Source organism: Mobula hypostoma, chromosome 6 (assembly GCF_963921235.1).
Source record: "Mobula hypostoma chromosome 6, sMobHyp1.1, whole genome shotgun sequence".
Classification (NCBI taxonomy): domain Eukaryota; kingdom Metazoa; phylum Chordata; class Chondrichthyes; order Myliobatiformes; family Myliobatidae; genus Mobula; species Mobula hypostoma.
This window is the reverse complement of record NC_086102.1, coordinates 142,970,526-142,997,745: the sequence shown is the minus strand read 5'-3', so window position 1 is coordinate 142,997,745 and position 27,220 is coordinate 142,970,526. Positions and strand designations below refer to the sequence as shown.

Below are 27,220 nucleotides of genomic sequence, written 5' to 3'. Positions count from 1 at the left end.
AACAATAAAGTAGTAGTAGTAATAATAATAATAATAAGAAGAATAATAAGAAGAAAACAATGAAATGCCGCGCTGCCGCCATTTGTTCCGGCACATCATCACAGTGGTTTTAAAAAGCTCCAGTTACCCCGTACACACTGCAACGGATATTAGGCGTTTTCAGATTTATTCACTCTGGAGACCGTTTCTGAAAATCTCCATTTTCGGGGGCTAAAAATGCCGGTTCAGTGTGGATGAAGGGTCAAAACGAAGAGAAAAAGCTTCGTTTTCAAAATTATCTGGCGTAGTGTGGACGTAGCCATAGACCCAAACAACACAAAATGCGAATTATGGAGAAATTATGAAAGACGGTTAAGGAAAAGACTGTGTGAAACAGAACATTAATTCAAAAAACACAATCAGAGACAAGTGAAAGGTGATGCAAGGGATGATCTGTAGCATGTTGTTGCTGGGGTTGGGTTAGAACTGTGCAAGCTGACTTGAGAATCTGAAGGTGTTAAGCAAGGAGCTGTTCCTGATTCTGGTGGTTACAGCACAAACAATGTACGGTGTAGATGGAGAGGCTCTTTGATGATAGATGCCACCTCTCTAAGGCAGCATCGCATGTAAATACTTTGCTGGAGGGGAGAGCAGTGTTTGCGCTGAAACAGACACAGACAAATGGTAGAATACAGGTGAGTGGTGAAACATGGTGGGAGTTGATGAGAAAGTGGGATTAATGCAGGATTTGTGTAAAACTGGGTGCTTGGCGGTCTGTGCAGACGGTGATCTAAAGATTCACATGATTCTTGGGGTAGGATGAGCTTTCTCCTTATGAGGAGATATTAAGCAGGTTGCAGAGTTAATTTAATTGAAACATAAAAATAATCTTAGGGATTTTGGCAATGGACACAAAGGGAAGCTGTTGTCCATAGCTGGGGCTTCAACAACCAAGGTTCCCAGAATCAAAATAAGGACACTTAGTATTTGAGACAAAGACTGACAGATTTTTGTATTTTAAGGGAACTAAGGGATACATTATTAATGCAGCAAAGTGGTACTGAAGTAATGATTATATCTGGACCATGAGGTATTGGAGCAGGATTGGGCCATTTGGTCCATCATGTCTGCTCCACCGTTTCATTATGGGTAATTCATTTCCCTCTCAGCCTCAATCTCCTGCCCTCACCCCTTATGCCTTCACGCCCTGACTAATTAAAAATCTATCAACCTCTGCCTTAAATATACCCAATAACTTGGTCTCCACAGCCATATGCGGCAATGAATTCCACAGATTCACCACTCTCCGGTTATACTTTATACTTTACTGTCACCAAACAATTGATACTAGAATGTACAATCATCACAACGATATTTGATTCTGCGCTCCCTGGAGTACAAATCAATAGTAAATATTAAAAATTTAAATTATAAATCATAAATAGAAAATAGAAAAGGGAAAGTAAGGTAGTGCAAAAAAACCGAGAGGCAGGTCTGTATATTTGGAGGGTATGGCCCAGATCCAGGTCAGGATCCGTTCAGCAGTCTTATCTCAGTTGGAAAGAAGCTGTTCCCAAATCTGGCCATACAAGTCTACAAGCTCCTGAGCCTTCTCTCAGAGGGAAGAGGGACGAAAAATGTGTTGGCTGGGTGGGTCGTGTCCTTGATTATCCTGGTAGCACTGCTCCAACAGCGTGCAGTGTAAAGTGAGTCCAAGGATGGAAGATTGGTTTGCGTGATGTGCTGGGCTGTGTTCACGCTAAAGAATCTATTCCTCATCTCCTTTGTAAATGGACTTCCCTGCAATCTGAGGGTGTGCCCTCTCGTCTCAGACTCCACCACCATAGAAAACATCCACTTTATGGAGACCTTTCAACATTTGATAGGTTTCAATGACATCCCCTCTCATTCTTCTGAAGTCCAGTGAGTATGGGCCCAAAGCCATTAACCTTCATATGATAAGTCATTCAATCCTGGAATAATTTTTGTGAATCTCCTCTGAACCCTCTCCAATGTCAACACATCCTTTCTTAGGTAAGGGGCCTAAAACTGCTCAAAATACTCCAAGTGAGGCTTCACCAATACATTATAAAGCCTCAATATTGTAGTCTTCTTGAAATGAATGCTGATGTCGCATTTGCCTTCCTCACAACTGACTCAACCTGCTAATTAAGCAGGGAATCTTTCACAGGGACTCCCAAACCCTTTTGTACCTCGTATTTTTTTAACTTTCTCTCCATAAAGAAAATAGTCTACACTGTTATTTCTTCTACCAAAGTGCCAGAACATACAATTCCTGATATTGTATTCCATCTGCCATTTCTTTGTCCATTCTCCTAAACTGTCTAAATCTTTCTGCAGCCTCCTTGCTACCTCAACACTTACTGCTCCACCACCTATCTTTGTATCGTCCGCAAACTTGGCAACAAAGTCATCACTTTTATCATCCAAGTTATTGACATACAATGTAAAAGGAAGTGGTCCCAACACAGACACCTGTGGAACACCACAACCAACTAGAAAAGATTTCCTTTATTCCCACTCTTTGCCTTCTGCCAATCGGCCAATCCTCTATCCGTGCTAGTATCTTTCCTGTAATACCACGGGCTCTTAACTTGTTAAGGAGTCTCCTGTGTGGCATTTGTCAAAGGCCCTCTGAAAATCCACGTGCACAACATCCACTGATTTTCCTTTGTCTACCCTGCTTGTCATTTCTTCAAAGAATTCAAACAGATTTGTTAGGCAAGATTTTCTCTTAAGGAAGCCATGCTGACTTTGGTCTATTTTATCATGTGCTTCCAAGTATCCCAAAATCACATCCTTACCAATCGACTCCAACATCGTCCCAACCTAACTAACTAGGTTAGACTAACCTATAATATCCTTTCTTCTGCCTCTCTCCCCTCTTGAGTGAATTTGCAATTTTCTAGTCTTCCAGAACTATTCCAGAATCTAGTGATTCTTGAAAGATCATTACTCATGCCTCCACAATCTCTTCAGCCACCTCTTTCAGAACCCTTGGTGTAGACCATCTGGTTCAGGGGATTTATCTACTTTCTGACCTTTCAGTTTCCCCAAGCACCTTCTCCTTAGTAATGGCAAATTCACTCACTTCTTTCCCCGACACCTCAAACCTCTGGCACACCTCTAGTGTCTTCCACACTGAAGACTGATGCAAAATACTTATTCAGTTTGTCTGCCATTTCCTTGTCCCCCGTTACCACCTCTCCAGCATCATTTTCCAGCAGTCCGATACCTACTTTCACCTCTCTTTTACAGCAAACCTGCCCGCAAGGATATTTGCTTCCCTCTGGTTCAGGTGCAACCTGCCCTTCTTGTACAGGTCGTACCTTACTCAAAAGAGTTCCCAATGATCCATAAATCTTAACGCCTGCCCCCTGCATCAGTTCCTTAGCCACACATTTATCTGTCAAATCATCCTATTCTTACCCTCACTGTCACTTGGTACAGGCAGCAATCTAGAGATTACTACCCTGGAGGTCCTGCTTTTCAACTTTCTACCTAGCTCCACAAGATCTCTCTTCAGGGCCCTACTCACCTTTCCTATCTCTGTCATTGGTGCCTATACGTACCCAGACATCTGGCTGGTCAGCCTCGCCCTTTAGAATGCCATGGACCCGATTTGAGATGTCCCTGACCCTGACTCCTGGGAGGCAACATACTATCTAGCTCTCTCTACTGCATCCACAGAAACTCGTCTCTATTATTCTAACTACGGAATCTCTTATAACTACTGCAGTCCTCTTCACCTCTCTTCTCTTCTGAGCCACAGTGCTAAAGACTAGTCGCTGCAGCTACCCCCAGTAAGTCTTCCCCCTCAACAGTATCCAAAGTGGTATACTTAGTATTGAGGGGAATGGCCACAGGAGCATTCAGTAGTGGCTGCCTACTTCCCGTCATTCTTCTGACGGTCACCCAGTGATCTGCCTCCTGCATCCTAGGGGTGACTACCTCTCCAAGCTTCCATCTCTCACTTCCTTAGTCTCTGTATGAGCCAGAAGTCATTCAGCTTAGGAGCTGCCTATATTAACCACAGGAGCAGCTACAAGTGGCTGAATTGGCTATTGCTGCCTTTTTTTCTTATGTCTATGAAGGCAAAGTTTCCCTGGTGGCCTGGCTTTTGCAGCAGAAATGTGAAACCCATTTTTATTTGCTGTCGCCATCTTGAAGTCATCTCGAGCTATCTTAATCAATCCACATTGATCAATGAACATATTCTTGTCAGGCGTGACTTAAAAGTGCAACTGTATTATTTTCCGGGACTACTTATTAGCTCAATAAAAACAATAAAGGAAAATAACGATGACTACACAGTCGGCAAATTAACCACTGAAACAGTTACTAATATTAGTGGACAATCCTTAATGCATCAGCGCTCCTTTAGTAGGAGTTTCTAGGAGTCTCCAACTAAGGCCTGTTAGCATTGTGGACTCTGATCATAGGTAACTCGGCCCACAAATCTGACTTTCATTTCCTACTTTCTGGTTTGTACTGTTCGAACTTTGTCTATTTAGAGGATAGGAATTAGGATCTGAAAGTCAACATATAAACAAATTAATGGTACATTGATTTCATCTGGATATGTGGGCCAGGTGTCTCTGTGATACACGTCTTAGCTGCTTTCACAGACAAATCATTCTACTCTTACTCTCACTGTTGCATTGCACAGACAGCAATCTAGAGATTACTACCCTGGAGATTGTTACTAATGCATGTTATGGGTGTATTAAAATGTAAACATGATTAACCAGTAGTAATAGTCAGCGCTGAGAGAAAATACCTGATTATTCATACTTTGTTGCTCTTTTCATGTCGCCCTGTATTTTCCTCCTTTAAGTACCCTTCCAATTCTCTTTTGCTCTATTACTATTTACCAGTAAATTGCTGCCATCATTACAGGCAATGCATTTCAAAATAGCATATTAACAATACTGTTTTCTTCCTATCCAGAAATCAATCCTTTCATATTCATTTAAGAATGTAAGAATCAGTTTAAAAAATAATTTCAATAACTGATCATTCTGATTTATTCACCAGAGAGGTGCAGAACATTCAAATAACCCTCTGCTTCACTGTTCTGTAAATGTAAAGTCAGGAATATAAACAACACAAACACAAGATACTCTCCAGATGTTGGAAGTATTGAGCAATACACACACACACAATGCTGGTGGATCTCCGCAGGTTAGGCAGCATCTATGGAGGAGAATAAACAGTTGAATTTTTGGGCTGAGGCCCTTCATCAGGACTGTTAAGGAGGGAGACAGGAACATTAGGTGGTGGGGGGGGGAGGGGAAGGAGAGGTGGGTGATGGGTGAAGCCAGATGGAAAGGTGGGTGGGTGGGAAAAGGAGGATGAAGTGAGAAGCTGGGAGGGGACAGATGAAAGAGGTGAAGGACTGAAGAACAAGAAATCTAATAGGAGAGGACAGCGGACCATGGAAGAAAGTAGAGGCAATGGGCCGATGAGGAAAAGAGAAGGGGTGAGATGGTAACAGAATGGGGAATGGAAAAAAAAGAGAAAGGAGGAGGGGGGAGAAACGCCTTCTCCAACTTCATAAGTTAGAGAAGTTGGAGAAGGCGTTGCTCCTCAAACCTGAGCTTGGTCCCATAATGGCAGTAGAGGAGGCTATGGACAGACATGACAGAATTGGGAATGGGAAGTTGAATTGAAACCGGAAACCACCAGGAAATCCTGCCATTTGCAGTGGGCAGAGCAAAGATGCCCGACAATGCAGTCCCATGAACAGTGTTGGGTCTCACCGACATGAAGGAGGCCACATCGGGAGCACCGGATACAATAGATGAAACCAACAGACTCACAGGTGAAAGTGCTGCCTTCTCTGGAAGAACTGTTTGGGGCCTTGAATGTTGTTAAGGGAGAAGGTGTAGGGGCAGATGTAGCAGTTGCCGTGTTTGCAGGGATAAGTGACAGGAGGGAAATCAGTGGAGAGGGATGAATGGATAAGGGAGTCACATGACGAGCAATCCTTGAGGAAACCAGGGGTAGGAAAAGTTGTGCTTCGTGGTAGAATCCCATTGGAGATGATGGAGTTATGGAAAATTATGTGCCGGATACGGACACCCAAGGGGTGATAGTTAAGGACAAGAGGAACCCTTTTCCCTGTTATGATGGTGAGAGAATGGGGTGAGGGCAGATGTGTGGGAAATGCAGGAGATGCAGGTGAGGGCAGCATCAATGGTGCTGGAAGGGAAGCCCCATCCTTTGCAGAAGGATCTAAGATGGTCTAGAATGGAAAGCCTCATCCTGAGAACAGATGCAGCGGAGCTGAATGAATTGAGAGAACACAGCAAGATGTCTGTTGCATTTACTTTTATATTTATCTTTAACTGTAATTTTAACATCTTAAACTTATAAAAAATAGGCATTCCCATGGTATCTGCAAAGTTCATTACTTCATTAGACAGCAACTAAGTTTTTAGGTTTTTTATTTGCATAGCCTCCTAAGTTCCATTTTTTTTGTATATGCAGAATGCACAATTGTACTAAAAGTTGATAATATATCTCATACGAAAGCAGAAATAAATACAGCACACGCATTCAACCAATATATCTGGGCATCCTAATTTGAATTGTTAAGAATGTTCCCATTTACCATTGTGCATTATAATTTTCTTGCTTGTTATACTGAGACATGGTGACTGGATGTTTGGGTATCTTTACTAGGAAAGGAGAATAGAAGGAAAGCAGCTTCTTACCTACTGTTGAATTTTTCTGGATGCTTTTCTCTCATTACGTGAAATCTGTGCGCAATTGATGCATCCTATGCAAACAGAATGAAAAGTAAGCATCACAGAGGAAGCAAAAGTAGGTGAACAATTAGTACATAGCAATTCCATAGTGGAGAATAAAATAGCACAATTTCATATGTCTTAGACACAAGACATGGGAGCAAATTAGGCCATTCAGCCCATCAAGTCTGCTCCACCATTCAACATACATTGATTTATTATCGCTCTCATCCTCATGTACTTGCCTTCTCCCAGTAACATTAGATGCCTTTACTAACCTCCATTTTAAATATACCCAATGACTTGGCCTCCACAGCCATCTGTGACAAAGAATTACACAGATTCACCACCCTCTGGCTAAAGAAATTCCTCCTCATCTCTGTTCTATAGGGGTGCCCTTGCATTCTGATCTTGATGTCAGCTGTACAATTTGCTAATATTTTAAAATGAACTAGAAAATCCAGGAATCGGCCGCTGGTTTGAGTTGCTGCCATTGGAGGGGCTGCTCAGTCCTGGTGCTCTCGGAGATGTTACCCAAATTCTGAGATTTATGGATTGGACTGTAGCTTATATTGGCCTCTTTCAGTTTTGTGGCTTTTTTCATGTTCTTGCCCATTCTTTCTTGTCGTCAATTGGCGGGCTGGGGGTTTGGGTGTGCTGTTAGTTTTTATGCAAAAGAGGGGTTGGGGGTGTTTGGGGTTTGTCAGTTTTTGTTTGATGTCTGTCCTTGAACTACTCATTTGGTTTTCTGTATTCCGTGGCTATCTGGAGAAAACAAATTTCAGAGCTGTATTCCGCATACATACTTTGATAGTAGAATGAACCTTTGAACCTTTTTTCTTCACAGTGAGTCAGAAGATGTGCTGCTTTATAACAGGTATAATAACTAGACAGCTTGAACAGTCTTGACATAGTGTATGTGGGGAGGATGTTACCTCTATAGGGAGAGCACAAAATGGTTGAAAAATAAGTTGCCCAGTCAAAACAGACATGAGGCACAATTTTTCCTCTCATTGACTTGTGAGTCTTTGGAAATCTGCTTCAAAGAGCAGTAGAACAGAATCTTTGAATATTCTTAAGGCAGAGTTAGACTCACGATAAGCAAGTTTGTAAAATATGACCTGGTAGATGGGGATGCAGAGTTGAGATTACAATCAGATCAATCATTATTTTATTGAATGCTGGTGCAGGATTGAGGGGCTATTGGGCAGAGCACAAATGTTCTGAGCTGAGGGAGCACAACAGAGATGGATCAGCTGCAACTTAAGGGGAAACATAGAAAATTCTGGAAGAGGGCCGGCTGGTGGCGCAATGACATCAGCACCGGACCCAGGAGTGGAGGTTTCCAGGTTCGAAAGCAGTCGGGTCCGCTCCCGAGTGCACTTTCCATCCGTGCCGGGTTGAGTGTCGAGATCGCAACTCGACCTCGTAAAATAAAGGGAAAATACTGTGAAAATGTCTGTGTGAGGAGTGGTGCACCACACAGTCTCTCTCTCTCTTGTTCCACACCTTGTAAAAAGCCACGAAAAAGACATAATCACGGACTCATGCACGCACACGCACAGAAGCACACGCCAAAAAAAGAAAACAAAATTCTGGAAGAACTCAACAGGTCAGGTAGCATCTATGCAAATGAATATGCAGTCATCATATCGGGCTGAGACTTGGCCCAAAATATTGACTATTTATTCCTTTCCATAGGTGCTGTCTGATTTGCTGAGTTGCTCCAGCATTTTGCGTGCGTCGTTCTGCAGAATCTCTTGTGTTTATAATTAGAAGGGGTTACCAAACTTGATTAGGAGTAGGAATAAATGATGCTTGTGACAGCTTGGTGTGTGCAAGTTGATTTATGGGTTGCCTGGATTACAATAGTGACTAAACTCAAAGGTACAGTATATTATTGCTGGCAACTATTTGGGATGACCTGTGGCCATAGACAGAGGTACTTTACCATTTTTGCTTGAAAAGGTGTTTTCTGATTTCAGTTTGGAATGAAATCAATTTTTAAGAGCACAATGTCCTGTTCTAAATTCTCTGTCTCAACCCCATTAAATTCTCTTATCATTACAAACTTCTTATGGAGTGCTAGTCAAGTTAATGTAAGCAGGCTTCAAACACTCCAGCAAAATTCAGGTAAGTTCGTTTTACAGGCCCTCCAATACACCAAAGACCTAAAATTACCCAAAATCAGGCCTGTAGTACTCTGGGTCTAACGAAGGCACAGTACTACTAAAATATCACTCTCTTCTTTTTGAATTTTAACTTTCACTAGATAAATGCCTTTTTGCTCACACTAGCAATTCTAATTGTTTTGTTTTACATATGTATATTAAGCTTTAAAGCAATATGTTTATATGGTTGGCTAAATCTCTTTGTCCTTGCCAGCAAGAACATGTTTCGATTTATCTTTAAAGCCTAAGATTACATTTCCTCAATACAATCCAAGTTATTTTAACTTTGTCAATTTGATTGTATTTGTCTTTGCATTTCCCATTCCCTCCTGGATAGTAATACGTACCAGTACATATGTGAAAATGGCACATATGTGTGTGCTAGCAGGGCTAAAAGCAAGTTAGAGGTGAGCATTCTATGAAATGTAAACTCCAGCAAAGATACGCTGAGCCTGTATCTTAGCAACAATATCTACATAAACACAAAATTAATTCACCCCTACATTATCCCTTCGAACAAGCCTCAGTAATCAAACAATACTTTCAATATCAAACAGCAGGAATTCTGCAGATGCTGGAAATTCAAGCAACACACATCAAAGTTGCTGGTGAACGCAGCAGGCCAGGCAGCATCTATAGGAAGAGGCGCAGTCGACGTTTCAGGCCGAGACCCTTCGTCAGGACCTGTGAGTCCTGACGAAGGGTCTCGGCCTGAAACGTCGACTGCGCCTCTTCCTATAGATGCTGCCTGGCCTGCTGTGTTCACCAGCAACTTTGATGTGTGTTGCAATACTTTCAATATTCTTGTATTGTAACTTGGGCCAGACTCAGGTACTTCGATTAACATTCCCTCAAGTTTTCTGTTTCATGTTTTCAATCACATCCAAGAAATGTCTGGCTCCCAGTAGAATTGCCATAATGAAGTTGACAGGATAATAATTCTGACTTTTCCAAAACTGTATCATACAGGGACATTAAAATGAAATTTAAAGTTTGCAATCCATTTTCATGTGCAGTGGAATTCCCCACATTGAGTTCACTTGAATTACATCAAACAGAACGTTGATGTATTTTTTGTAATTCTGCACTGAAAGATTTACTAAAACACAATTTACAGCTAGAATATCCACAGGAAAGTTCACATATGTTCTACATTATCTATTTTCATCTCTATAACCCCCACTACCTACTACTAAGGTACCTTTTTTGCAATTGTAAAAGAAACACAATTTGCATTTTTATCTAATGGATGGCATGTTTAACACTCATTTGTTATTCATCTTCTCCAACAACAAATGTATTCATTCACCGCTGAAATGCCAGTTGAATCCATTAAAATGAGTTAGCACAGTAAAGTTCAATTTTACATAAATCCCCTTGGAACAGTTTTAAAGTATTCCTGGAACCAGTCCATTAGATTAAAGCTTTTAAATGTCTGTGCCAATTGTGGTTTGCAGATCCAGCCTAATCCCTCTGTCATTAAGGGACTCTGATCAACTTTCTGGATTTGCTGTGAACTGCAATACAAGGAAAGCGAATAAAGAAATAAGTTTACTCCTTGAATTTGAGAGGTTCTGTTCTGCTTGCTTTAAATCATCCAGTGACTAATTTCCTGGATTAATTGAGATTAGATTCTTCAAAATCACATATTACATCAATATCACAAAACCTTGATGGTCATTTAATATTCTGATGATTCATTATATGTCAATTGTATTGGAATAATGCTTCTTTCAGCAAATTGGCTGCTGCAGGAATCAATTGTTGTTAAATTTTTGTTGGTGTATTCCAGTACTCCACTGAATCAGACACCAGTACCATTATTTAGTGCAAATTTGAGAAATGCTATTAGAAACAGTTCACATATAGTTCCCAATCAATAATGCTGCCCATAACCAATTCCCAGCTACTTTGCAGTGAAGTTCAACTTCAAAGCAACTTGGTAAGCATTCCCTTAGGTCAGCAGCTACAAGAAGGTGATTACCCAACTGAATTCTCAAAAGTTGACTCAGACTGCATTTTGTCGCATGGACACTACTGCAGCCAATCTGGATTGACTGCAAAATTAACCGATTCAGCAAATCTCAGCAGGTTGCAGGACAACATTTAGCAATACTTAGAAGTAGCAATAGCTTCTACGAATTAAACAAGCACTAGATGATAATTTCTTTACAGAAAACATTGTAAATAATGTGAACTGTACACCCAAAAGATTAAGTAATATGAAAGATACCATAAACAAAAGTAATGAGTTGACACTGGGCTTTTGAATATGAATGCTGTCAGGTTCCATCTCTGATACACAGCAATGTGCTACCCAAATCAGTAATATCCTTGTTAAATTTCAACTTATCCTTGTGTGGGGAGTAGAAGGGTATTTTATGAATGATCGGCACCTCTTGGAATTCAAGTCATTAGTCAGGCAGGGTGGCAGAGAAATCCCTCAAATTCGCTACTTACATCACCAAAAAAATCTGGGTATTAACGAGGCTTCTACCATGCTTTGGGTATTGTCATGATTATAAAACAACTCTGAAGGGATTTTTTAAACTGTATTTAAATAACATGCTTGGTTTGCAGTTTAAAACCAATAATTTATGGGAACAGTTATGCAAAATTATTGCAATATCTTTAGATTCGCCCATCAACTACATCTACACAAAATTGACAGAGCAACAGAAACTGTTTTAGAATAAAAACCTTGCCTTAGTTAGCATTTAATATGATAGCAGGATTTCTTATTTTACAGGTAACAAAATATGTCTAAAACATTGACCCAGAGGCCAATAACCATTTTATACGTATTTTAATTAAATAATGATTGTAATAGTTTGTAATATCTCATTCCATTAAAATTGACCTAAAATATTCTGTCATCCAGAAATAGTTGATTGAAATGTTAAATTTACTTCCCCATTACATATTTTCCAATCTAATGGCTGAGTGCATGAATCTTTAGAGGAGGTTTGGGAACTAGTAACCTGAGAAGGTTATCAAAATGTCAACAGAATTATTTCAAGGAACTGGCAAGTAAGTGTTTGAGAATTGACCATGCTTCTTATGATAGGTGAACACATATTTTAAAATATTTTGTTTGGTTACTATGATGACTGGTAGCTTAAATCTTAAAGTCTATTTTTACCGATAACGGATAGCAAACAAATTACCAGTAACATTGTATAGGGCAATCTGTGAAACACTTTCTTAATTGAATGAAAAGGAATGCCCATTTTTTAAAAAAAAGTAGAATCTTCTAATCTAAAGGGAGCCAAGCTATCAAACTCAGCAGAACTGGTTGTATTGTTACTAACCAAAATAAAGTCAATCAAACCACCTCAGAAATCAGTAACTACCTCCTATCCAGATTTTTTTTTATTTACACTGGAGTGCATGATGTGGATATTGTTGGTCGTACCAGAACGATGCCAACCATAATTTGCTTGAATTGAGTAAATAGTGGGCCTTTCCCATGGGCTGCCACATTGCATAAACCCGCACCAGGTCAGGGTGGTAAATTCCATTCCCCCTTCCACCCCATCCCTGCAACAATAATGCTTCTGGATACTAGATCAATCTTTTGTTAGGTGATTGAGCACAAGATCCCAACCACTTAAATTTGATTTTTCTCAAGACACTAGCTTTGTTGTATTACCCCAGGATTACAGTAGAAACAAACATATTCATTACAAACAATAATCAATATTCTGTTTGGCATATTATTTTCAACATTATGTTATAAACCAAGTTAATATAAATACACTGTTAACTTTAGCGGTTATAAGTTTTAGAAATAAAACTATATCAATTTACCCTGACTATCTATTGCAATCTTACACAATAAAGAATGTGTAATGGGACCCGGAGCACTTTTAAACATAACTAAGAACTAAATTTAGACTTTAAAAAAATCCACTCCGTAACTGAAAACCAACTTCCTGTTATAAATACTTCCTTTTGCAGTGCTGTGACTTCTAAAATTGGTTGGAGCACTAATTCTCTTTGGATGACTAAAACTTTGAAAGCATAACATGTACGTAAATCTGATTAATTATTTTGTATTATTTAAAACCATTGTGATCAATGTGATCCTAGATAACTCAATGCAAGGTATTACTGGAGATAGTTTTCCAGACAAATTTAAACATGGACATTTAAACAGCAGATCTGATCAGTTTACTTTTTCAAGCATTTGATATATTTGTATCTAAATGCGTCTAAGTAAAAAAGTGAACCTTATCATTTTTTTCTAATGTGATAAATGAAGACCCTCAAGAAATTTGTTTTCAGGAACAAAACTTACTAACATATTAACACTTAGTGCTCAATTCTGCTTTTAAAACCTACAATTTGACTACAATTTTCTATCCTACGAAGAGGGATTTAAAAGAAAATCAAGGTGAACTGAAGCTAATTCTTCATAAAGGACCTTCCAATTTTGAAGCACTGAAGGTACACTGATACACTAACACAATAAACACAACCGGTTTATTAATGCTTTCTAAAATAACTAATGTGACTCCAAAATATACATTTCAAAAATCATATCAATGTAACATAAATAAGAGTGCCAATAAGAATGTAACTGCATACTGTATAGCATATTACAAAATGACAATTTTCTGACAGTGTTGCTGAAAAAAAGTGAGAGCATCTATCATGTGCGTTCAGATCTAAAGTTACTACCTTTCATCAACTTTACAGCATCTTGATATTTGATTATGATAAGGTTATTAAAATAACCAAATGTATAGTATAAATAGAAGATACCTGATGTGATGAATTCAACTTCGGTTGAAATACAGTTCTCAACAAAATCGTAACTCCTGCATTTGCATGATCCTTTCAGCCAAATCTCAGATTTTTAACATGTCAGTGCAGCATTATAAAGGTGCTAACATCCATCTTCACAAGGAATTTACAAAAAAAAATCAAATTCAAAATTCCAATCAATTTTATGACATTGGACAGACAGAAGGTGGTTAAAGATTAGCAATGCAACCTTTAGATTTACAAGCCATTAATAAATGGCCTGAGCTTCACTTCCACGGTGTCTGACCAAATATTATCTTGTACTACAATCAATGCATTGCATTTATGGTGGTTAATGGTTCAGTGGGCATGGACTAAAAAAAATCAGAAATGAGAATTCAAATATGAATTTACTTTCCAATTAATAATCTGATATTTTAACTGGTTCACTGATGTAATAAATCTGCTATCTTTAGCAGACTTTATGGAACTCCTGACCTGTAGTGATTACATTGACTCTGAAGTGGCCTAGAAAGCCACCCACTTGTATCAAACTACTACGTTAAAGCAAAAGAATAATGCACTGGATGGAACTTGAGCATCAAATTCAATCACAGCCAAGGAACTCCTGGCTCAGTAAAGTCTTCCAAGCACACATCAGGGGACCCTCATGTCTGACAAGTGAATAAATAAATCCTTTTTCCCATTTGTTAGATCTCCATTTACAGTACACCTTCAGAATGTGTTGTTGCTTCAAGCTGCTTGAAGAATCCATATGAGAAACCACTCTGTTAGAAACAAATTCTAATAGAAATAAATAATAACCACCAAGGGGCGGTGTGTGGTACGGCATCTAAGCTGGAGTTAGTGCTCAGCAGAAAACAAGCCAGTTTGTGTTTGACTGCTGCAACATTCATGGACTCAGGATCTTGGACTATATAATTTTTGCATGACAGTACTCTACTGGTATCTTCTATGTGCTTACTATCTCATATATGTATGACTGTTGGTACTGTGCTTTGCACCCTGGCCACAAGGTAACACTGTTTTGTTTGGCTCTATTCATGGGTATTCATATATGGTTGAATAACAATTAAACTTGAACTTTGAACTGTGAATGGTGAGTGTGGGTGCAATGAAATCAAAAAGCCCCCGCCCCTTTATCAAACAAAAAAATCCTTTGTTATGGCCCACTAATTGACAGAATGAATCATTATAAAGTGGACAAACCTGTGCGGAGAGACTAGTTATGAAAAAATTCTAACTAAAATTGTACTAATAACTGCGTAAGCAAAAATAAAACTAGTCAATATTGCAAAGACATTTGGTTTCATTCACTTTTAGGAACAATTTTCCAAAAATCTTTATTATTTATGCTGTGCTATAGCATATTGGAGAATGAGTGCACAATGTGGTGTTCTCGATCTCTCACTTCTGCCAACTGTCATGTGTGACGCCAAGCAGAGCTACCAGACGGATGATGCTAATGAGAGAGATAACGGAAGACAATGGAGAAACATTCAAAATGCTAATAAGAGAGAAGAGAGAGATTAACGAGAAAGAAACACAATTCAGATATTGACAGACCGTTTGCTTTGAACCTGAACTGTCTGAAGTTTGATGGACAGGTGATACCCCAGCAGGGAGATAAAAAGAGCAGCTTTGCTAAGGCACGACACGCCACGAGGCCCTGGAAAGAGCCGTGTGCCCCCACAAGTTGGTGGAAGTTTGGAGGACTGGTTCGCAGGAATCGGTCAAGAGGCTCACAGGGTGTAAAGGTACAATCGGTGGGAACCTGGGGTGTGTGTCCGCCCTTGCCTGGGTGCCGGGTTCACCGTGAAAGAACGATCATATCCGGAACGGAGGGGTCACAGTCGGTGACCACAGCAGGATTAGAAGATATCAAAAGGTCTGCCCGAAACCAACTGCATCTCTCACTCTCTCTCTCTCCAACGGTACAACAACAGCGTTTACTTTGAACTGCACTAAACTGAACTGAACTCTGCGTCACTGATCATTTTACCCCTAGACTGCGATAGAGCTTGGTTGATTCCTATTACCCTATTTGTGTGTATTATTATTGCTAACCTGGTACATTTATATCCTTGCGATTAGTGCACTGTATTACTTATTTCTTTAATAAAACTTCATTAGTTCCTAGTAATCACAGACTCCAACGAGCATTCCATTTCTGCTGGTTTGGCAACCCAGTTACGGGGTACGTAACACAACCTATTGGGAAAGTGACAAATGTGGGCACAGAGAAGACACTAAAACCCTGAAATTCTCATAGGACTTCTCTCGAGCTGGTCCCGGCGTGGCACAAAGGCCATGGTCTAAAGCCACCTAACTGCCATGTCAGTTTCTACTGGTGCATATTAGATGCTAAGAAGATGAACAGGTTTTTCTTTAAGAAGAACCTTTCATCTAAGAGCTGCACAGAACTCAGCTCTTGAAAGTGATGGCATTCTCCTAATGATGTAGCTTTGCACTTTTGATGGTGCAAGTGTATGTGGAAAGAAATAACACTTTAAAGCTGAGTTACTATGGATCACCCTCAGACTGAGCACAATGCAGCCACAATGATGAGGCATAGCATTGAATCAAAGTGCCGAAAAAGCTGATTCTGAATGGTGCCAAATTTCTGGATTATGGTTTTGACTGTACCCATCCAGGGCACCTTATGATGTGCATTTCATTATTTTCCTCAAGGGGTGCGCAAAGCATCAAACCAGTCTGGTGGGAAGGCACTGGAAGTGGCAATCCCAGTATCTGCCTTGGTCATGTGTCTATGCAGTTTCTATCCAACAATGGCATATAGGAACCTGATGCTAGGGAACACAGTGACAAGAGTATTCATAAATATTAGGAAAGGGTTTAATAATTTTCTTGTTAAGCATAATTTTCTGGCTACGCAAACTTGTAATCTTCCATTTGTCAGCCCATTATCTGGCTGTTATCTAGGCCCTGCTTCACTTTTCTAGTAGAACATATCACAGTAAACAGCAGGTGTAATGTTGACTGCCTGTTTTGAATGGATTAAACAGACTGTAAGACCTACTGATAGCAAATGTATACATAACAAGTCCAGTGTTACTGTAGACATTTAAATACTTTATGCTACAGGGATTCAAAGATTAACCCTGGGATTTAAGTAATTATTTTTTCCCCATCGGTAACAGCTGGTTCCTGAATCTGAGTAAATGTGAAGCAAGAAACTACTCAGTAAAGAAATATAACAAATTGTTTCCTCCTCCTGCTGCTGCTGCTGTTCTTGCCAATTTTCTTCTCTTCTCTCCTGATGATATCGACTCATTGCTGGATTTTGTTCCACAGGCATGTTTTCACCCCCATTGGGGAATGCTAACAGATTATTGCAGCTCAGCCAGATCTTTTCAACCGCTTTTTTAATTTAAAGAATGTACTTTATTGATAAAATTTGCTATTTATTTTCACTTTTTATCATCATTCTCAGTATGAGCCATATTGCATTAATTTTCCTTTATAATCTTTGAGCAGAGTCCATCTTCCAGCCCTTCATTGTACTGTGATAGAAGGATCTTAAGCTGCAGCTTCTCTGCTACAACATTTGCAGCAGCTGCAATGAACTTTAAGTGCATCCTTCAGGACAGGCCCTGGATTTTGGAGTGTGCCTTCCCTGATATACTGAAAGGCCAACCTGGACCAGAAAGCCTCTGAGAGAACGTGGTATAGACAGACCAGAGGTGACGGTTCTCCTGATGCAGCTGGTGATGTCTCAGTTTGTCCTCCTGGGAAAGGCACAAGGTCTGATGTCATACAGACAGAAGAGATTACAGAAGCTGGAATCTACAGCACAAATAAGATGCTGGAGGAATTCAGCAAGTTGAGCAGCAGTGGTGGGAAATATGGAGTTAACATTTCATCAAGACTTTTCTTTTGGAATGAAAGGAGGAGGAAAGGTACAGCTAGTACTAAGCCAGCCTTTCCATTCTTCCATTCTCCAACTACTTATTACCCCTCCTCACCTGGATCCACCCACTGCTAGCTCTTACCCACTCTTTTCACCTCTATATACTCATAATCTGACTCTCTGAGTTCCTACAGCACCATGTTTGTTGCTTACGTTATGCAGCTGTTGAGGTAAACCCTCACAGGGAATCTTGCATCACTATTCAAACCTCTTGTCAAATACACACCCCAAACAACAGATGGACAACCATCGCATCGTGAGTACAGCCACCATTAGGGCAGCATGAAGTAGTGCTGAATCTGGCACTGCATGAAGCATCTGCCCCCTCTCATCATCAGTCAAACAAGGTCACGGTGCTTCTTTGAAACTTCTGGTGAGGGGGCAGTCTACCAAATGACCTTGACATTCAAGTGGGGGAGGGGGGGAGGCAGAATCCTGTGATCCACATTAAGCAGTGTGGTGGATCACCAATTTCCAATCTCCTCCTTGTGGATAAGGCCTTGCTTGCAGAATACATCATGCTGCCAACTTGACACAGCATGGAACATTTCTAGCAGGTATAAGCTGATCTATTCCAGCAGAGCCAAGTCTAACTCAACTGGCCAGCTGCTACTTCCTGAAGAGTTATTTGTCCTGCAGGCACAACTAGACCTTGCCAGCTCATCCAGACATCTGTCCAGGGCTGGACTGACCTATGCCCATTTGGAGAGTTGCTGAGGACAATGAGTGATTAAAAATGCCAATACGTGCAATCAGGTGATCAGGTGTCTGCACACAACTTACAGTTTGCTGACACCTCAGGCTGCAGTGTCCAGCCACATTGAGGATGCTGTTGAAGTCACCATTCAGAATGTTAGCCACAATGCCTTCAGCAGCGCAAGAGTCTTTCATTGCTGGGGAACACACATTGATTAACCTATGGGAAATATTTTTGTACTTTACATCTAATACAAGAGATGGCCACTAACAACTTCCGACTTCAGTGATGATGAAAATGTATCTCTGCAGCTGGATGGAGAATGACAATCACTGGCTTCCAACCAGATTGATTCCCCGTGAAATCACCACTGCGACACAGGCTACAGTCTCTACAAAGACAGCAGCTGAGACTTGACCCTGAAAAACTCTTTAAATCCCTTGTGTTTTGAGAATAGGATCTGGTTCATTACTCTGTCCCAGCATACATATAGCATGCATTGACTTCTGCACTTACTGAGGGCAGAGGTACAGATTCTGACCTCCCACAGAGACTGAGTTCCAGAGTAGTGAAGCAGGCAGTGCAGTTGCTTGATTCCTGCTGGAAATCCTTTCCTGCTTTCCATCTTCCATAGCATGGAGCTGGAGTGGACAAATGCTGCACACATTCCACTTTCCTTTGCTTTCTGCTTTACATTGCCACTCCTAGATTGTTGGAGGTGAATTGGAGCTGTTGTTCTGGACACATTTGTTCCTGTTTTTTTTTTGTTTGGGTGTATTGGCAATATAACTGTTTGCTCCCTATCACAATGTGCTGTTTCCATTGCTGATTTTGTTGATCCTCAGCAGAGGAATCATCTATAGTGTTTGACCACCTGCAACACCTGGAAGGGCATCTCTGGATTTATGAGTGTTCTGCTTTATTCCATGCTCTGGAATGCTTTCAATTTCCTCTGTGGCTCCAGATTGGGTTCCGTGCTCCTTGCTTGGAACCATATTCTTGGTCCTCCAGGTTGTGCTCTCATTCTACATCAGCGGGTCCCAAACTTTTTTGGGTTGCTGTGTGCTTGGCTCCCACACCACATCCCCAGCATCCCTCTCTTCTTTCTGACTATTACATAAAAACAATAAAGAATTTTGATTTATGATGCACAGTGAAAGAAGATAGGAACAGCAAATTCAAAACCGTGCCAAATAATTGCAAAAACTATTCAAATTTACAAATAAAAATTCAAAGCTACAAAAATTATTTAATTACAGTAAAAACGTATTTCAACAATAATTTTAGAATGTATATTAGTTGTCCAATTATTTACTACATCATTGCTTTTCACTGTTCAATGAGATGGATGGGCTTGGTGCAGCGATATCATCTTTTCAACATCAGGCTGAATGTCACTCAAAAGGAGCCTCAGATCTCATATTCGGTAATTTGAAGTCTACTTTGTTGTTTTGAAGAGCGTTGGGAGATTGCATTGAAACTGTGCTCCACTAAATATGATGTTGTAAAAAAGCTTCAGGTCAAAGATATCTTGTATCAAGATCAGTTCTTCCTCCATCCTTCCTGCTAATTCCTCATTACAAGGAATGGATTTATTACCTAATCTGGAAATTGGATCGAGAGAAGATCCTGAAGTCTCTCTGACATATCCGTACCCAGCTCACCCGGGTGGGCACAGCATACTTGAAGATCATCACCTGGTTTTCTTTCTTTTTCTTTCACCTCAAGAGAGGCTAGGGAATTGGAAAAAGTGGCAATAAATCAATATTGCACTTAAATAGAGTTAATTTGGACAGAAATGCGGACACGACTGATTTGACTTGGATAAGATTCTCATTATTTACTTGCAATTGAAGATTGATTTCATTAAACTTTGGGAATAATTCTGACAAATAAGCAACGTCATGCCTAATATTCTTGAGTCGATTACTGAATGAAGCATTCAAGTCTGGAAAGAATTTTATCAGTTTCAAAAAGCACATACAACTGTGTCAGGTGGTTTCCTTTTGCAAGTCATCTGACTTCTGTGTATACCAGCAAGCGTTCAAACCATCATCATTCTCAATATAAAGCTCTTGAAAGAGTCAAGAAATGACAACATGGGAGCTAATTTTATTTACTACTGTGATAAAACAGCTACATCACTGTGATTTAATGACTTGTGCAGCTGATCACTTAGGCATTTTAGTGACAAAATGTTATCTGTAAGTTACATAGTGAATGGCAAATATGTTAGGTACAGCTTTTTTTCAAAAAAAGTAATAACCCTATGGTGGTGTCCTGTCATTGATAGAGCCCCATTTGTTGTATAAGCAAGAATGTTGGTGAAGGGAACGTCCTTCTCTTTGAAAAATTGCCCAATGACCTGAAATACTGACTCCCCCTTCTTATCTGTTTCCAGTCCCCTTGCAAATACCAACTCTTGAACCACACTTTCGTCTTTTATGAAGTGAACATCACCAAGAAGCAAAGATTCACTGGCTGACAAAGCTGACCCATCCAACTGCAGAGCAAATTCTGTTGCCCTAAGTGTGTTGCACAATCTGTCTTCCACATTCTCACACATTTCATCTATTCGTCTTTGAACAGAGTTGTTACTGAGTTGAATTACTTTAATTATTTGGTGTGTTGGTATAAATCCATATTTCAGATACTCCACACTATACTGTCTACACTTCTTTTTAGTTTGGTCTGCTTTTACCATTTTCATTATAGATTAAGGACCATGGTCAATCACCTATTCTTTAAATCTAACCTCAAACACTGCGATCAATAAAGGAGAAATTTATGATGTCATTTTAGCTCTGGCAAAGCCTGACACTGCCTGAAGGTACATAAAGTGGGACAGTGATATCTTGATTGGGCTGTGGGCTAGAAAAATGTGGTCAAGATTATTCGAAAGGGCAGATGCTGAACTTTACCCCATTGAACTCTATACCCTAATTCACAGGAATTGCATTACTGCATGATTAGAAAATGGGACTCGTACTAGCTAACACTACTACTGTAGCAAATGGCAACAATGCGCAGGCTGGGCCCAGAAATAAGATTATTTCTTCAATCCAGATTTCTCATGATATGCCAAATACAGAAATCTCACATTGTTTTTCGACAACTATAACACGCTTCGAGCAAGCTACAAGAGAACAGCAAGTTAGCAAAAGATGAGATGATTATGTGATCAGTGTAATCAATTGAGGAACTGAAGATCAAATGCTTATAATAAGTAATTGATTTTTTAATTGATGCCTGTAATTCTTCAGGTGTCCTTCCTGGCTCCCATCTGAAAATCTCCTTCATAGGGAACTCATGATACCCTAGCTTTAACAGAATTAATTTTGATCTGTCTGATATCTAGAACCCATGTCCAAGTCATCAAAGAGCTCCACTGCCATGGTTCAGGAGAGATCACTGTTTCTTCCCTCCCAGTTGTGCATCCTCATCCCGGAGAACTGCCTTCCTGATAACATTCTCTCCTTTCCCAAGTAAATGCCCTTATCCTGGGAAACTTTCATTTATGTTAACTGCTTTCCATTACTAGGTATGCAGTGTTCTAAGTGTTTCAAAGACAAGCCACTGGATGACAACCAAAAATCCTAATCTATCTTTTCCTTCCTAACCTAGAAGGGATTTGAACTAGTGTTCTTCTGGGTTGGCATGGCTCTGTAGCTCACTGAATTATCTTTATGGAATTTAAATATTGATTTTTATTAATGAAATAGTAAAATGTTCTGGTAATTTTGATCTACAGGCTTTGCCAGGATACAAAATTATTTTTTAAGTTGCACAGATTCTCAGGATGTGGGTAATACTTGGCTTGGTCAAACAGGGTGGAAGTAAGCTGCCTCCCTGAATGGCTTGAGTCTGATTGCTTTTCCTTAGTGAGGGATTGCGACTTCAGGGGGTCAATTACAAATCAGCAACATCATCGCTGGATTATAGGAACCATCTCAGTAAAGAGAGGTAACAATATCTCCTTCATGATTACCCTCAGCATTAGTGCACCATAAGACTCATTTTCCTTCTCATCCTGACTTACTTAACCCACCTCCCCCCCACACTCCCAAGATCAGAAATTCACAGCAATATCACAGAACCACCATCCATGTGTTTGAGCAGCAATCACTACACCAAGATATATCCACTTTCAAATAAGATACTAAATGCAATTTAATCCATCCGGGTTTCATGTGCTGTACACCTTATTCCTGTAGTCTAGAATTGTTGATTGGTTTCAATTTTATTGATGGGCAGTTTTGGCAATGAGATCTGATACCCTTGATGTTGGCTGGACAGATCTATTAATGGATGTTGATGACAACCAGCTAGGATTGACATGGAGATTATCATGGGGTTATTATCCCCACCTCACTCCATGTCCACTGATGTTCTTTGCAGCCTTAAACAAAAATTCTCTGATCCTCAGTTCTGATAAATGCCCTTCAGTCTGAAATGTTAACTCTGTTTCTCACTCCACAGACTCACTGAATGTTTCCAGAATTTCGTTTTTGCACTCAAGGCTGTGCCCCACCAATCACAGGATTGTGGACACCGATGTACCAGAGGGATTGACCAAATTGATTTAATGCAAAGGGCATTAAATCTGAAGAATAATTAGCTGAGCAAATCATTCATGGCACTCTAACTGAGGCTGAATTAAAAACCCGGCTCTTCAGCTGATCTGGAACATACATTTACAAATTACTAAATTAAATTAACCCCTTTGCATTTAAAAGTTCATTCAGAGTAACTGGTGTTTTTCACTTAAAGTCAAATTTAATCTGCCACCTGTTCCAAATATTGGCTACAAGTTGTGTCTTGATGTGACCTCCTCTATAAGGGTGAGACCTGATGTAAATTCAGGGGTTGTTTTGTTGAGCACCTCTGCTCTATTTGCAAAAAGCAGAATATCCCGGTGGCCAAGCACTTTAATTCCTATCCCCATGTCTGTCCATGGTCTCCCCTTCTGCCACGATGAGGTCACTCTCAGGGTGAAGGAGCTACACCTTATATGCCATCTAGGTAGCTTCCAACCTGATGGCATGAACACTGATATACTGAGGTAATGTTCATGGATTTATTGTCCATTCAGAAATATGATGGTAGAGGTGAAGAAGCTGTTCCTGAAACATTCAGCACGGGCCTTCGTGTTCCTGTATCTCCTGCTTGATGGTAGCAAAGAAAAGAGGGCATATTTTGGGTGATGGGAGTCCTTAATAATGGATGCTGCCTTTTTGAGGCATCACCTTTTGAAGGTGTCCTGGATACTGGGGAGGCTAGTGCCCAATATGAAGCTGGCTGAGTTTACAACTTTCTGCAACTTTTTCCGATCTTGTGCAGTGGCCCTCCAAGACAGATGGTGATGCAACCAGTTTGAATAGTACATCTGTAGAAATTAGCAAGTGCCTTTGGTGCCATACCAGTTCTTCTCAAACTCGTAATAAAATATAGCTCCTGCATCAATATGCTGGGGCCAGGATAGACCCTCAGAGATGTTCACTTCAAGGAACTTGAATCTGCTCACCCTTTCCACTTCTGATCCCTCAATAAGGAGTGATGTGGGTTCCCTCAACTTTCCCTTCCTGAAGTCCACAATCAATTCCTTGGTCTTACTGATGTTCAGTGCAAGGTTGTGCTGTGACGCCACTTAACCAGTTAATCTATCTTACTCCTGTATACCTCTTTGTCATCATGTGAAATTCTTTCAACAATAGCTGCGTCACTGGCAAATTTATAAACGTTGTTTGAGCTGTGCCTAGCAACATAATTGTGGGTGTAGAGAGAGTTCAGCAGTGATTTAAGCATGTATCCTTGAGGTGTGCCAGTTTTGACTGTCAGTGAGGAGGAGATGTTATTTCTGATCCGCCCAGATTGTGGTCTATCAGTGAGGAAATCAAAGATGCAGTTGCAGTGGGAGGTGCAAAGGCCCAGGATTTGAAGCTTGTTGATTAGAACTGAGGATATGATTGTGTTGATTGATGAGGTGTAATCAATAAACAGTAGCCTGACGTAGGTATTACTATTGTCCAGGTGATCCAAGGCCAAGTGGAAAGCCAGTGAGATTGGATCTGCTGCAGACCTACTGTGGTGGTAGGCAAAATGCAATGGGTCCAGGTCCTTGCTTAGGCAGGAGTTTATTCTGGCCATGACCAAACTCTCTGTCTCCATCCTTGGGGACAAACTGTCTACTGATATCTTTTATAACCTGCCGATTCCCATATCCATCTTGACTACACCCCTTCCCACCCTGTCTCCTGTAAAAATGCCATTCCCTTTTCTCAGATCCTTCGTCTCAGGCGCATTTGTTCCTATGAGTCTTTCCTTTCTTTCTTCAAAGTATGGGGGTTCCCTTCCTCCACCATTGATGTTGCCTTCACTTGCACCTCCTCCAATTCCTGGACATCCATGCTCACCCCATCATCCCACCGTCTTTAAGGGATGGAGTTTCTATTGTCCTCACCTACCACCCCATGGAGCACTACATCGAACTCATTATTCTCCATTATTCTCTGCAAATTCTGCCATCTTCTACAGGACCCTATCACCAAAAACATCTTTAAACCGCGCCCCCCCCGCTCTCAGCTTTCCACAGGGGGATCCCTCCCTCCATGATTTCTTCATCCATGCATCCCTCCTCACTGATCTCCCTTCCAGCATGCATCTCTGCAAGCGACAGAAATACTATGCCTATCCATTCACCTCCTTCCTCACCTACATTCATAAGCCCAAGTAGTCACCTGCGAACCTGTTGGGGTTGTCACCTGTAAAAGGAAAATTTCCCAGTGGCCGACCATTTTAATTCCTATCCCCATTCCGCCATGTCTGTCCACCGCCTCCTCTTCTAACATAATTAGGCCATTCTCAGGGCTGAGCAGGAACACCTCAGATTCCGTCTGGGTAGCCTCAAACCGATGGCATGAACTTTGATTTCTCCTTCTGGCATTTTTTCCCTCTCCACTCTCCCTCTTGTTCCATTCTCCAGTCTGGCCTCTTACCTCTTCTCCTCACATGCCCATCACTTCCTCCTGGCGCCCCTCCTCCTTCCCTTTCTCCCAGTGTACACTCTCCTCTCCCATCAAATTCTTTTTTCTCCAGCCCTTTGCCCTTTCTACCCATCAGCTCCTAACTTCGTACTTCATCTCCTCCCCCCACATCTGGCTTTAGCTATCATCTTCTAGGTTGTCCTCTTTTCCCTCCCCCCACCTTTTTATTCTGGCTTCTTCCCCCTTCCTTTTCAGTTCTGATGAAGTGTCTCGGCCCGCAATGGTTGACTGTTCAATTCATTTCAATTGATGCTGACTGACCTGCTGAGTCCCTCCAGCATTTTGTGTCTGTGGCATTGGGCACAAGTTGTTTTTCTATTTACAGAATAAAAGTATCTATTTTGCAAGACAGAATTTATAAAATCTTATTACCTATTGCATTGCAATGACCATTATTGCATGCATGTGTTATGAAAGACGTGCTACTGGGCAGCGAAGAGAAAACTAGTGAAAATTTGTGGTGGAAAGAAATAAACACAGGAAAAAATAAAAATTGGTGACTAATCTGTGCAGCCAGAAGAAAATCCACTGCTAGGATCACACAATAGGAATGCTTATTGTGGGAATTGGTCCGATTTCATTACTTACATTTTAAGCTCCTCAATGTGCTCTGGGATGTAATCATGATACAATTAATCAAACAAAATTTTACTGCTTTCAGCTTTGTAATTGGTACAGTCCTGAACTCGTATGAATCATTTTGTTGCATCATAATTTTCTATCTTGAGCAGAGATACTAGTGCTTCTCTAGGGAGTTATAAATGTGTTATAAAATATGAATCTAAAATTTAGAGAAATTAGCTGAGTGACTCATAAGTACACCCCCATGCCCACTCCCACACATGGACCCATTTCAGATGTGCCAGTTTTGACAATTTAATTTTGCCTACGTCACCACTGGGAAAAATAATGGGTCAGATTTTCTTGCCAGAATAAGGGTGATTCTGACAGCACTCAAATGTTAGCAATGGGTAAAGGATACAGGAAATTAAACTGAGGTGCAAATGTGAGATCTGATGCAACTTCCCAAATTTTGCTGCTGAAATGTTATACTTTTACAAAAATGTGATTTTGCTGAGTGCCTCACTGTGGAAATATACTAGATAGTCTGATTACTGTATTCTCATGATAGATATCAACTAAGCTCATCACAAAGTTGTCAAATATACAGATCCTTTTAACCACATGACAATTTCTGATTACTGCCAATCAATATCACTGGCAATTAAAATTAGTACACATGTGCATCTCATTTATTTAGGTATTAACTATGAGATGCGGTGTGAGCTGATGTTTGACTCCATTTCGCCGATTAGTTTCCATTGTGCACCAATTAAAGCAGTGAGGAAGACTGAAACATTAAGGCGAATGTGGAGGGTGAGTGCCAACTGTCTGCCTTCTGATCACTGGTGGGATCGCCCTGTTGCCATCGAGGGAGCCTGTGTGGCATATCGCTGTGCCGGAGGGTAGGCCTCTGTATCTCTCTCTTTCGATGATGTTGGAAGACATTACCAAGGTTTCCATATTTATGAATTTGGACTGTGGGCTACTTCAGTTTTATGGTTTCTATATTTTGTGTTTCTGCTTGTTCTTTCTTGTTTTTTTTTGTGCAGTGGGAGGGGGATTTGGGGGTCAACGTTCTTGTGCCGTTTTTTGCAAGAGGAGGGGTTCTGGTGGGGGGGGTCGATGTTCTTTGTGTTTTTGTTAGGTTTTTGTGTGGGGAGAGGGGCATTTGGGGGCCAATGTTCTTGTTGCATTTCCTATGCGGGGGAAGGTTTTTGCTGGGGGGGGACTGATGATCGTGTTGCCATTCTTTTTGTACGAGGACGGGAAAGTTTGTTGTTTCCCTCTGAACT

At 40.6% G+C, this 27,220-nt stretch overlaps 1 protein-coding gene across 5 annotated transcripts in view; it reads right to left on the bottom strand.

The window, feature by feature from the left end:
- The window catches only part of LOC134348459 (diacylglycerol kinase beta), a 579,084-nt gene that overhangs the window by 170,695 nt on the left and 381,169 nt on the right, over nucleotides 1-27,220 (bottom strand). For all 5 annotated transcript variants that reach the window (XM_063051878.1, XM_063051881.1, XM_063051880.1 and 2 more), the window contains one exon: nucleotides 6,720-6,784. In XM_063051878.1, coding sequence (XP_062907948.1) covers nucleotides 6,720-6,784 — 65 coding nt within the window. The remainder of the gene's footprint in view (nucleotides 1-6,719; nucleotides 6,785-27,220) is intronic.